Here is a 13574-nt window from a genome sequence, read left to right as displayed (position 1 = left end):
TCTTAACTTCTTTCAGTATGTACCATGAGTTATTAAAGCCAGAAATGCTTTCATTTTATTTCCCAAAAGGCTTTTATATTTCAGTGTCCTGTTATTTTCAAAACGTTGCTTATTAACCATATTTTGCTTCTGTTTTTTTTTTTGCAATTAGTACACATATAGTGATTGAGTATTTGTATGGAAATCAAAATTCTACTTTGTTTACATTTTTATGACAAATGACTTCAAATTCAGTGCCACTTAAAAAAACCCTATCATTTAAACGTTATTAAAGTCATATTTGCCATTTCTTAAAAAAGGAAACATGTGTTTATTTCTGAGGTATAATGTGCCTTTTATGTTGATTTCACTTTTAACAGCACACAAGTTTCTTCGAAATATAAATACATTGGAATGTAAGAAACCAGTAATGTAAAATATTGCAGATGGGGTAAGATTGTCATATGTTAAATATATCCAAACATAACAAGCATATGTACTTGATCCACTTCAGTAGTAGTCATGTTCTGGGAAATAACTGTCAGGTTTGAAATATCGGCCACTCAGACGGTTTCCATAGGAACCCATGAAATTGTGACCTGACCACTTATATCTGAAACAAAAGTTAATCAGACATTTAATTTTTCAAGATGTAACAAATTGTGTATAATTTGTATCAATATTTATTAAAATGTTCATTCAACTAATAATTAAACAAGTCTGCCCATACAAAGAAGATCGTTTAGCAAACTTTAGATTCTCTTACCGACATTTCTGGAATTTAATTTATGTTTCGGTTATAATTGTGCTATGTAATAATGAAAACATGACTAACCCTGGGCGACTTTTATCTATGCCGTTATAATGCTTCAACTTGTTACTGTTCCGTAACTTACGTATTGTCAGGCAGATAACAAGTAAAATGATGATTGGGGCAGCTATTGCACAAACAACAATCACAAGCATCAAGTCAGCTGGAAATTAACAAAACAACAACAGAACAGAACAGAACAGAACATTATTTTATTTCGACTTGTACATAGTACATAATCATAATCATACATAGTGTGATAATACATTGCAATACATTACAATACATTTTCAATACTAATTTCCAATGCATTAAAACAAACTTTAAAGACAATGTCACGTTACTTTAGTTATTATTCTAGAATGTTATTTCAAATTAACAAAAATTGATATTATAGTGTTGAGGATAAACTGTTTTAAACATAATTAAATATACATGTTTACATAGCAGACATATCTTCAGAAAAAATCTATACATAAAAATGTTGAATGAAATTTATATATTCTTTAATAAAGACATATATAATCATAAATCAAATTTATCTGACAGAATTAACAATAGTATTTCTGTAATTTAATGACTCTTTTATATATTTTGCCAGATTAAATAATATATTCTTTTGATTGCTACATAGTAGTTCAATAAACTTTATCATGGAAGGCCTTTTATAGTAGTATTTTTTAATAAACTTTTTTCTATTTTCTAAGAAACATGGGCATATCAATATGAAATGGTATTCGCCCTCTATATCAACATTGTTACAGCAAAGGCAATATCTTTCATTACGTGGCAATCTATTTTGACCATACCTTCCAGTTTGAATTCTCAGTGAATGAGCTGACATTCTCATTCTTGTAATAAAAAATCTATAGTGTTTTGGTAAAATATCTAAATAATTTTCATATAATAGCGTTGTTTTACAACTTTTATAAAGATCTAATACTAAACTGTTTTCAATCGCTGTATTCCATTCTTGTCTATAATTATCCAACAGTCTTTGTTTAAACAATCTTGGAAAAATTTTACAATCAACTTTATTAATATTAACAAAATAATCGGAAAACCCATACATATCAAGCATATTCTTAACATCAGTAACCCAATTATTACAACCTTTATGATAATCGTATAAACTTTGTTCATAAACCTTTTGCAAGATAATATTATCTGTAACTAACAATTTACACCAAAATTTTATAATTCTAACATATCTATTTATGAAAAGAGGATATCTACCTAAATCTCCGTATACGCTTGCGTTACATGTATTTTGTCTAACATTTAAAATTCTTTTACAAAATTTCATGTGTATACGTTCTATGTCTTTGGACTTATTATAGCCCCAAATCTCCGAAGAGTATGATAAAATTGATCCAACAAATGCATCAAAAAGCTGACACAATAATGTAGGCTTAAAATCAAAATCTTTACAATTATACAATAACATATTTAAAGCTTTTAAAGATTTACCAATCAAATGTTCCCTGTGCAACGAAAAATTACCAGTGTAGCTGAAAACTGTGCCAAGATAATTAAAATGGTTTACAATTTCTATTTCTTGTCCGTTATAAAACCATTTTTCATTGTTAAAAATATTTCCCCTTTTTCTAAATATCATTATCTTGGTTTTTTCAATATTGACTTCTAATCCCCATTCTATACAATAAGTATACAATAAATCAAGGCTATTTTGTAAATCATCATGACTTTTGCCTATAATAGCCATATCATCTGCAAAAAGTAACAAGATTAATATAATGTCGTCAATTAACAAACCAGAACTTATGTTGCTTTGTAAATGTAACTCTAAATCCTCTACAAAAATGGAGAAAAGTATCGGTGAAATTACCTCCCCTTGTCTTAAGCCCACGACATACTTAAAGAAATCAGAAGTAATAGTTACCGTACGAGGAATAGGTCTGCATAGTATTTACAGACCCGGGTGGCGATTTGAAGACCGAGAGAGCGTAGCGATCGAGGTTTTTAAAAGACCACCGGGTCTGTAAATACTATGCAAACCTATTCCGAGTGCGGTAACTATCTTACCTAAATGCTCTTTTGTTTTTCTATCTATACATCAGTTTTTAGCTCAGTATTTATTAATATTACTCACAAGAAACATATAACTTATGTACTTTATCATGTTTAAGAAAGCATTCCAAAGCCAATCAAAGATACCATCCGCTACGCTCTTGTATTCATTCGTTCACAAATCAGGTGTTATTTGAATATTCTTGTGATTTTCGTGGGGTTTCATTATGCAATAAAGTCAGGTAATGTACTTGTTGAGTTGAGTCACAGAAAATGAAAACAGAACTTGTCGAGTAGGGAAAGGTAAGATCATTATTTTAAAATATGAATACATAACATATTAATAATATAAACAAATACTGAGGAAGATAAAAATGTTTCCTAATCATAAAAACGGAACACTTTATCTTTATATATAATAAATTTCATGGTAAATAGATGATCAGGCTTTTTCTTATATAATTAAAATATACGATTTTTTCAAAAGAAAGTAAAAGACGGGGTTCTATGAATAAATATTAGTAATACATGTAGTTACACCGTTATGTAAGTTGGGTTTTGTTGTTGTTGTTTTTTTATGATGACTGATTTTAATTGTTCTTAGAATTTCATCGATGTTTGGAAGAATTTTCTTTCTGTGTATTCTTAATTAGCATCATCCGTTATAAGACCGCATGAAAGGACGCGGTCTAGAATGGAAGCGCAAGTCGTATTCTTTGAACTAGTATACAAAATCCAAATTGAAATGTAAATATAACTGGGAAAATGAGAAAAACGGTCTTATATTTAATATGAACTATACTCTCACTGAAAGTAATATTTTGGGAAAGAAAGATGCAGAAGTTGACTTTGATTCGATATGCACCAATAATATAATCGTCGTATATATCCCATAATGCAGAATCGTTTAAATAATGCAGGATTGTGCAAATTCAGACATAGTTGTGGAAATAAATACCGAAAACTAGTATCTTATGAAACTATATAGTTCGGCAAATGTGTTAGGTATACCGAAAAGCAAACTTTAAAGAAAGGCTTAATGTGCGTTGTTATACTCATTAATATCTGCGAAACACAAAACTTCAACGCCAGAACAGTAGCCATTTCGTTTTTCTCACAAATAATTTGGAATATAAGTTATGAGGGTCCTTACAGCCGTATGCGCTAATTTATTTCGATTAATCTTAAAAATTTTAAAATATATATCGACCCTTTTCCTATTCAAAGTGGCCATTATCCCTCCCCCCCTCCGCCCCTGCCTCCCCCACAATTCAGCGTTCTTTTACGGTGAATATTGTGTACTGTAATGTACCAGTTTCTCGGCTTCACATATTTTCTATTGTATAGAGAACAATAGAACAATAACCGGTCGGTATCTAGTTGCAGACCTGTTAACCGGTCGGTAAGTGATTTACTAGACCGCTTTTAACAAAGGAGCCGGTAGGTAATAACAATTACAACATCTTACACATGACTTAACTTTATTATACATATCTCTAATGATTCGCAATATTTTACCTTGAATGCCGCACTTATACATTTTCAACCAAAGCGAGTTTCTACATATGCTATCAAAACAAGATTTTAAATCAATAAACCCTACATATAACCTTTTATTATTATTAAGATAGTGTTGAATTACACTTTGTAAAATAAATATGGCATCTATAGTTGATTTTCCTTTCCTGAAACCAAATTGACAGTCTGATATAATGCAATTGTTTGAACAAAAATTTTCAATTCTAGTATTTAATACAGTAGTAAAAAGTTTAGATAAACAACTTAGGAGAGTAATTCCCCTGTAATTTTTTACGTCACCTGAGTCACCCTTTTTGAACACAGGCACAATAACTATAGGCTATTTAAAAATGATATATCATTTGAAGCATATCTAAATATACTACCAAATAATCTAAGGTTCACTCTTTTCCATTTTAGAACAGGAACTCATAAATTACCTGTTGAAATAGGAAGGTGGCGCAACTCACATCTTCCATATGAAGCGCGTAAATGCAATCTTTGTATGTTAAATGAAGTCGGTGATGAATTTCACTATATGTTAGTGTGTCCTTTTTTCTGTTTGCAAAGAAAGCGATACATCCCAACTTACTTTTTCAGTAGACCAAACGTGTTGAAATTTAAGGAATTATTATCAACAGAAAATTTTGATCTTCTTAAAAATATTGTATTTTTAGCACGTTCTATTATTGAACACTTTAAGACTAATAGCTAGAACAAGACAGGCCTAACGATTTTCTAAGTTAAATCCAAATGAATTCAAGTTCTTCCTCATTTTCATATATTGCTCCCTGACTATCTTAGTAACGAACGATTTAATATTTATAGCCTTTCTTAGCGGTTGTAAATATTTGCAATATCGTAGTATTGTCTATGTACGTGAAAAGCGTGCACCTGTAGTGACGTATTAGTATTTTCTCACGCCACCTGATATTCCTTTGCATTAGTTTTCATTAGTATGTATGATAATTTGATAAATAACTATACAATTTATAGAAGAAATAATAACAAAATGTGTTAATTATTAATTTTTTTTAGTATCATAATGCTCTACTACTCTTTTGTTACACCTTTTATAGAAGTAAACATATATATTGTATTACATACATGTATGTACATGTACTAACTATTTATCAGTTAATCATAAATGTATATTTGGAAACATAAACAACATTTCAGCAGTTTTGACAATATAATTACTGTCCCCATGTGATGAAAAAAGTTTAAAGTAGAATTTGTATTATGTATCATGTTACCCACTCTTTATTTTATGTTAATCAGTCATATTGTTACTATTGTGACGTGGCTTCTAATAAAAGTGATTGTTGTTGTTGTTGTTGAACACCCTCTGTCCATTTATCTGGGAAAAAACCTGACTCTAAAATAATATTAAATAAATAACATATATGTCCACATAAAATATCTATGGACGATATAAAATACTCATTTAATAAACAGTCTGATCCGGAAGCTTTATTTTGTTTTAAGGATTTTACAGCTTTACGGATCTCCTCACATGTAATGGGTATATCTAACTCATCAAACCTACAATCACTTGAATTAAAATCATGTTCATTACAAAACGTTTGACACTCTAAATTTTTTGATTCAAAAATATTGTTAGATAAATTTTCAAAATATGTCTTGAAATCTTCTACAGAAATGTCATCTGAAACAGATGTTTTATTTTTTTTAAAATGAGACCAAAATTGCTTTGGTTTACTAAATCGTAATTTTTCAATTTCAGAATATTTCCTCTTTATATATGATTTCTTTTTCCTACGGGTTAAATCTTTATATTCTTTTTTACATATACAAAAATATTCTCTACTTTCTACATCTTTACAATAATTAAAATTATTCAAAGCATCTAGATAACGGTTTTTCAACAATCTACATTCATCATCAAACCAGTCTGCATTATTTGAGGTAAAACTATCAGTGAATGAAGCGTTATGTTTTTGTTTATAATTTTTCTCAAAAAATGGGTCAGCCACGCCCCTTAGTAAGCAGGTAAAGTTATTTAAAACATTGTTCACACAACCTCGGTCACCACAATCAATACCAATCAAAAGTTGGTTAAATTCCGGTAATTTTGCGATTAATCCTGCTCTGAATGAATTTTCCAGATTACTATCCCATACATATTTTACATAGCTACTTTCTTTACGGACAGGTAAACAAACGTTTGTTTTCAACGATAGACTTACAGGAGCGTGATCACTAAATTCGTTGACAGATTGTATTTCAAAAGAAGTAATATTTGAAAAATTAACTGCATTTGTCAAAACATAATCAATAACTGATGCTCCAGTTTGTGAAACGTATGTGTACATACCAATATTAAAAATCATTATGCAACCTTCCGTTAACAATACGGAGATTTGTTGATCGACACAGATCAATTAATTTTACACCGTAGTTATTACAGGTTTTATCTAAGGAGGCCCGGTCAATAAATTTATCGGGAACATATAACTCGTCATCAAAAGACTTATTCATACAATCAAAGATTATAAAATCATATTTATTACCAACTATTGAAGTCTCCCATTAAATATACAGTTCCTAAAGATTCAAAATGGTTAATATCATTTTCAATATATTCAAATAAATCCACATTTACAGTATTATATGCTGGGGAGTCCTCACCCCACAAATAAACACCACATAAGTAAATATCATTTTCGGTATGGAAAAAATATTTGTCGAGTTTAACCCAAATTAATGTATCGAACCTATTCTCAACAACAGAAATACCTGGTGATATTGTTTCTTTATAATATATTGCGACTCCGCCACTCGATCTTTTTGCTCTTCGGTGTTGGAACTGTCTATAGAAATTATGGGATTTATATCCAGAAATGTCAATTACACTGTTCTTACACGCAAATGTTTCATACAGAAAAATGATGTCATGTTTAGTAATTATATCCAAAAGTTCGTTGTTGTCTCTTTTAAATTTACTTAAACCATTTATATTCCAAGAAATAATTTTTCAGTTCATCCCCCGCAAATTCCTAGTCCTTAACTGGTTTGCCGTCTATGTATAACGTGTCGTACGTTAACCATGCAGTTTTACCTTGCTCACGCGCCTCCTTCATCCTCGGTATAAGCTTCCTTCGTCTGTCGATTACTTCCCTTGGGAGTTGTTCGTTAACAAAGTATGGTGTACCGGACAGGGCTTTCCACTGTTTCCTCACAAGTTCTCTTTCCTTGAACAGGGTAAATTTGGCAACAATGTTTCGAGAGCAACCATTGGTTTTGTTGCCCATTCTATGAACTCGCTCGAATGATATTTTGTCTACGAGGTCCTGAGCTACTTTCATTTCTTTTACCATAAATTGTCTTAATATATTTTCTGTGTCTTCATATTTCTCTGAAGGGGCCTCAGGAATATTTGTAAACAATAAATTGTTTCGCATGGATTGCGACTGTAAATATGTTACCTCGTTCTGCAGGCTCTCCTTCTGTTTTTCTAACATTGACAATTTACTAGCTGTTTGTGATATCACGAAGTCCATTGTTGCTGTTTTTTCTTCAATACATGTAACCCATTTATCATTCTTTTTATTTATGTCATGTATTTGAGTCCATATTTTTTTTAAGCTCAGTATCAAAACTACTCACTTTCTTTTCAAGTGTGTCCAACGACTGAAGTTTAATATCCATGTTTTGTTATTTTTGCATCAAGTCTTTTCATATATTCCATTAGATCATCATTGCTAGTTTGACTCCGATTTGAATTGGACGCCATTGTTATTTGTTTATATTGTTGCACGGGTTGTTCACTTCCGTATTCAAAAACACTATCATCCAAATTATTTACGTTATATAATACACCGTTAGTTTGATTTAAAACCTCGCTCACTATCACTGAATTATCGTTTGAATCTGACTTTGATTGTGAATATGTACTAGAATTTGAATTTTCGCTAGATTTATACCTTCCCGCCTTCAATAATTGTCCATTGTTGTCACCTTCACTGCTTTTTTTTCCTTTTCTCAGTCCGTGTACGCTTTCCTTTCCCCATAGATTTTTACTGAATAACTAAATAATCATAATTCCATTCAAAAATAACTTTCAACACTGTTTTTATCCGCTAATATTTCAATATTTATTAATTTTCATCACTACATTTTTATCGACTTGACCACAAGATCACGTGATTTAAAAAAAAAAAAAAAAAAAAAAAAAAAAAAAAACATATGGAATGATTCAAAATTCATTGTATTTGAGGACCTACGTTGGTCTATGTTTTTGTACGATGTAAAAGAGGTGTATTTTTGTATAATATTAAACAATAAAATTATTCTTAGACTTATCGAACAAAACATTGTTTGAAAATTTTCTTAGAACTTTCGAGCAAAATATCATTTTTGTAAGCTTTCATAGAAACTCAAGCATGTGAACTTTTTAAGACCAATAAAAAAAAAGATAAAAAAAACAAAAAACAAAAACAACAATAACAAACAAACAAACTAAGTCTAAATATAGAACAGCAAATTAAACAGTGAATTTTATTGCATATTCTAACACGACCCGCATTTTTCCCTATTGAACATAGAATAACCGAAAGTGTGTGTTATTTAAGAAATAATGTATCCAAAACAGTGATTTTATCGCTCAATAACATCACTGTTTGGAGTTCGGATGCGAGGAATTGTATCACGAGGGCGTAGCCCGAGTGATATAATGATGCGCATCCGAACGACATAATAACACACACTTTCGGTTCTTCTATGTTCAATGGGGAAAAATGCTGGTCGTGTTAGAATATGCAATAAAATCACTGTTTGCTGTTCTATATTTAGACATGTACATGTGACGTAATCATTATCCACAAACTTAAAATAAGTACGGAAACAAATAAGGCGCAATTTAGCTTAATATCAGGTACGGCAGCATTTGTTTATTGATGTCGTGTAAGAAACGAAATAATATATCCAAATCGGTGATTTTATCATTTGATAATATCACTGTTTGTCGTTCGGATGCGCATCATTATATCACTCGGGCTACGCCCTCGTGATATAACTCTTCGCATCCGAACACCAAACAGTGATTTTATTGAGCGATAAAATCTCTGTTTGGGATATATTATTTCTTAAATAAGATAATTCTTGTAAACTTTCTTACACCTATTGAAAACCAAAATCTTTTTAACTTAAATTTCCTTAGACCTATCGAACAAAAAACTTGTCTAAATTCTCCCTATTATGAACCAAACAGTTACCTTTGTTTTTATATCAACATTATAAATACAACTATCTCCATGTTGTTATTATCTTTTTAACATACAATTTCAGTCCTTTTTGTAAAGATTCATAATATGATTCATAACTTACTGCTTTCATCTGCTTCATTAAACCTGAAATAGAAAACACAACCAGTAAAGTTCCAGTTGTCAACGTTCAAATACATGTTAATATAGTTTTGCTATTCCTTTAAGTAATGATACTGTGCTTATTTTTTTTTAATCTTTCAGCGAACTGTTGAGTCACGTCGTATATAATAAGCAAATTGATGACATATTAGTACATTATTCTTCAAATACAAATATTGTTTTCCTTTTAAGAAACGGCAAATATGAGTTTTATTACTTTTAAAAAAATATTTTGAGCATGTTTTTCACCTGAGGAAATTAGTACTAAATGTGAGATTATTTGTCACAAAAGTAGCAAAATGTAAACAAAGTAGTTGTTTCCATGAGCAAGAAACTTTACATTCATTGCTTAGTACTGGTTGGTTCCAGGAACGGATCCGAAAGAGTTTTAATAAGCTTATAGCTTCCAACACAATCGAACTAAAATAAATTTGTACAAACTAAAGAAGTATTTTGACTTTCATACAAAATACTAAATCACTATGATTGTACTAAATGCCAAAAGGCAACAGAATCAAAAGATGGTTCAGAAAATTGACCAATTACGTGTAGCAATTTTCCGGAAACTGGAAACAGGACACAGAAAATTAAAAGTTTTTTGAGAAATATGATAAAAGCAGTTCTGAGGCATAATGGGTCGTGATTATAATAAATCCGTGAGTTAACTTGGAAATCCTATTAGCACATCTTATCATTGCTGAAATAACAGATACAGTAACCTAAGGTATATCAAGAAATCTATACTTACACACAAGATGATTGTCTGTCCACTACAGAACAATGTTGATTTGATGGGCACATTCTACTAAGGGCTTCAAACATTTTACATATATATTTATCATCTGATAATGAAGTGTTTGTTACTGAAAGAAAATTTGCAATTGATAGAGTAACTTATACTAGTATAGGTTATAAAATTAAAATGTTATATTCATACAACAAAATATGTTTCAAACTTTCACTTTCAAAAGCAAAGTAACATGAAAGAATAAGTAATATCTATCCGAAGTGTTTTTTTTGTAACTTTTTGGTTAAATGATATAGTTTAAAGTACGAAAAGCTAAATTGAAAGTTAGGTTTCAGGAAATACTTATTTTTCTTTTCAACAAACTTAGATAGGTGGTAATTAACAGACACTGGTAAAGAGCAAATAGGAAGGATACACACTATGAAAATTATTTAAAAAAAACCAACAACACCTACCTGATACATCATTTAGTTTCAAGGACGTTGCTGAAACAGTTTTATTTAATACTTTAATGATTTCTCGTCCACTTAGCAGAGCTATATTGATCTCGGTTATCTTAGTTGAAGCAGCTGATGTATCGTTGGCATAAATCAACTCAAAATCAACCACCAAACTTCTTTTACTGAGAAATAAACAGTAATTTTATAAACTAAAACAGAAGTAGGGGCCTACTATAATTTATTTATTCAGATATCAGGTATCTCATGGTGTTTCTGGATAAAGTTAATCCGAAAACTCCTTAAGCATATTTCTTTAAAGAACAAGAGCTCCGCTAAGGCGGAACAATATAAACGCTCGATGTCAATTTGTAAAGGTTTCACGGCCAAAATGTGCCTTTAAAATAGATAACAAATGTATTGTTTTTAATAGCACAAAAGATGATTTTTTTCCGTCAAATGTGAAATATAAGCAAGAGAAGATATTTTAAGTTACTTGTTTGCATAAAAATTGGAAAAAACATTGCCTATAATGAATTGATTTCAGAGAAAATCAAAATCATAACATAACATGGCATACAACACATGCCAAACATAGTCATTGATATTCTTCAAAAGTTATTCCACTGAAACCAATACTTTTGAGAGAAAAAATGTATAAAAAGGGGATTACTCTTTTAAAACATTTTTATTGCAGCAAATTTATCCGATAAACCGTGGCACATGAGTGTAATAATGCGATTTAATAAAAACGATATTACACTACATGACGTAACGTTATTTGCGTTAAAGCTAATGTAAGCGTTACACTACAATTGAGGCGGAATCTACCCTGTACAAGATTTTCATTATTGACCATCTCATTTATTGTGTTACTGTCATGAAATATGTACACTGAAAATCCATCTTAATTCATATTGCCTGCCATCTCTGATGACTGAATAAATACTCGACTCCTTAAAAAGTGATATTGTTTGGGCTTTCTATATATTTTAGGTAGTATCAGGACAGAACGCTTGCTTATTTTCAGTGCTTTTGTTAGTAAAACAAGGACCTCACTGGATAATGTAAGAGTTATCAAGGAAAAATATTTCATTCACAAAAATACATTAGAATACATGTAATGTACATGACAATTTAAGTTATAAGTCTTGGATATTGACGAAAGAATTTGTAAAATTCACAATTTAGAGCCTAAATATCTCATTCAAAATCCACTCTAGAGGTATGGGTTTTGTGTAGTAACTTTATATTGTAATTCAAAAAGCATGTATCAAGCTTCAAGTCATTATAATCAGTAATGTTTTTGAAAGATTGCATTTTCTAAACTTAAACAATTTGTTTTTATTCACATAGGGGCATAATTCAGTCAAAACTATGTCAGAGTTATGGGCCTTTGAAATTTACATCTAAGTATGATCCCAAAGATATGTATTAAGGTAGTACACCCCTAATGGGCACTATAAGGAACTATAAAATTGACAACATAGAACAGTTATATGCCTTAAATGTCACCTGTATGCAAAATTTAAACAAAATTTACCGTGTGGTTTATGAGTTATGGACATTTTTCTGAACTAAAACTTTGCCATTAGAAGGGCTTTTTTCAGAAATGAGGAAACTGTAAATAATCTATAATATCATCATTATGAAAAATGTTTTCCTATTGCTCATTGTTGAGAAACAAATAACGACATTTAGGTAACAAATTAAACAAGCAAAATAATTGTTTTTAAACGAAATGTTTTTAATATGTATAAAAATGTAACCCTACCCCACCCACTTTAACGCTTATTTGACCATTTCCATGTGTAAAAAGCCTTTTTTAAAATATTCCTAAAATTTTCCACAATGAGGGGCTGTTTTCAAAGTTTGCCTAAATTTTCTTAAATGTATATTGGTTAGTCTTGCAAAATATAAAATACTTTTACCGTGTAGTTTTTATTTAATTAACCTTTGAAAATATCTGTTATCATATTTGCTATTAAATTTGGCATTATTTAGTAGATAAATACCTACAAAAATTATATAATTAAAATGAAACACTTTTTTCTTCCATAAGGGATCTGAGAGATTAATAAAAAATGTTAAAAAGAAAAAAAGAAAGAAAAAAAAAGTTGCCGCTTCTGGGGATTGAACCCACGCCCCTCAGTTTCAATACACTTTACAGTGATTCTAGCCTATTTGAATACTCTTCAAAGTGGAGATAGTGCATTAGGGGTGTACTACCTTAAGTTTCATATGCACACCTTTAACAGATTGATGATACATGAAAAACTTGACCAAAAAATTTTCTAAGTTTAAAATGGGTTATAATTCTGTCAAAATCAAAGCTAGAGTTATCATTATGGGCCTTTGATGGTGACCTTAAATTATGATCCAAAAGTGATACATTAAGTTTCAAGTGAATACCTTTAATAGTTTTAAGGATTGGCCTAAACCAAAAAGTTTAAAACGGGCCGTTACTTCAGTCAAAATTCATGCTGTAGTTATGGGCCTTGGAAAGTGACCTCCAGTTATGATTGTGAAGTGATGTTTCAAGTTCCAAGTGAATTCATTCAGTAGTAGGAGTAGGTAGCTCTACTATACTTTGAATATTCGAGGTAAGAATGACAATTCTCTAGACCAAACTTGTACACAGCAACATTTAAATTGTTGGGAAA

The 13574-nt window shown here is 30.4% G+C and overlaps 1 protein-coding gene across 1 annotated transcript; it reads right to left on the bottom strand.

Moving 5' to 3' along the window:
- Positions 1-294: 294 nt before the first annotated feature.
- LOC132746697 (uncharacterized) lies at positions 295-11770 on the bottom strand. The gene is made up of 6 exons (XM_060735913.1): positions 11673-11770; positions 10930-11096; positions 10475-10589; positions 9689-9711; positions 815-953; positions 295-592 (listed from the first exon to the last, which is right to left on the bottom strand). The coding sequence occupies exons 1-6, from the start codon at positions 11768-11770 to the stop codon at positions 490-492; spliced, it is 645 nt and encodes a 214-aa protein (XP_060591896.1). The 3' UTR covers positions 295-489.
- Between the last annotated feature and the right edge of the window lie 1804 nt (positions 11771-13574).

The sequence above is a fragment of the Ruditapes philippinarum genome, unplaced genomic scaffold, assembly GCF_026571515.1.
Source record: "Ruditapes philippinarum isolate M1 unplaced genomic scaffold, ASM2657151v2 ctg9051_1_1_1_1, whole genome shotgun sequence".
In the NCBI taxonomy this organism is placed as follows: Eukaryota; Metazoa; Mollusca; class Bivalvia; order Venerida; family Veneridae; genus Ruditapes; species Ruditapes philippinarum.
The sequence above is the reverse complement of the archived record's forward strand: the minus strand, read 5'-3'. Positions and strand labels throughout refer to the sequence as shown.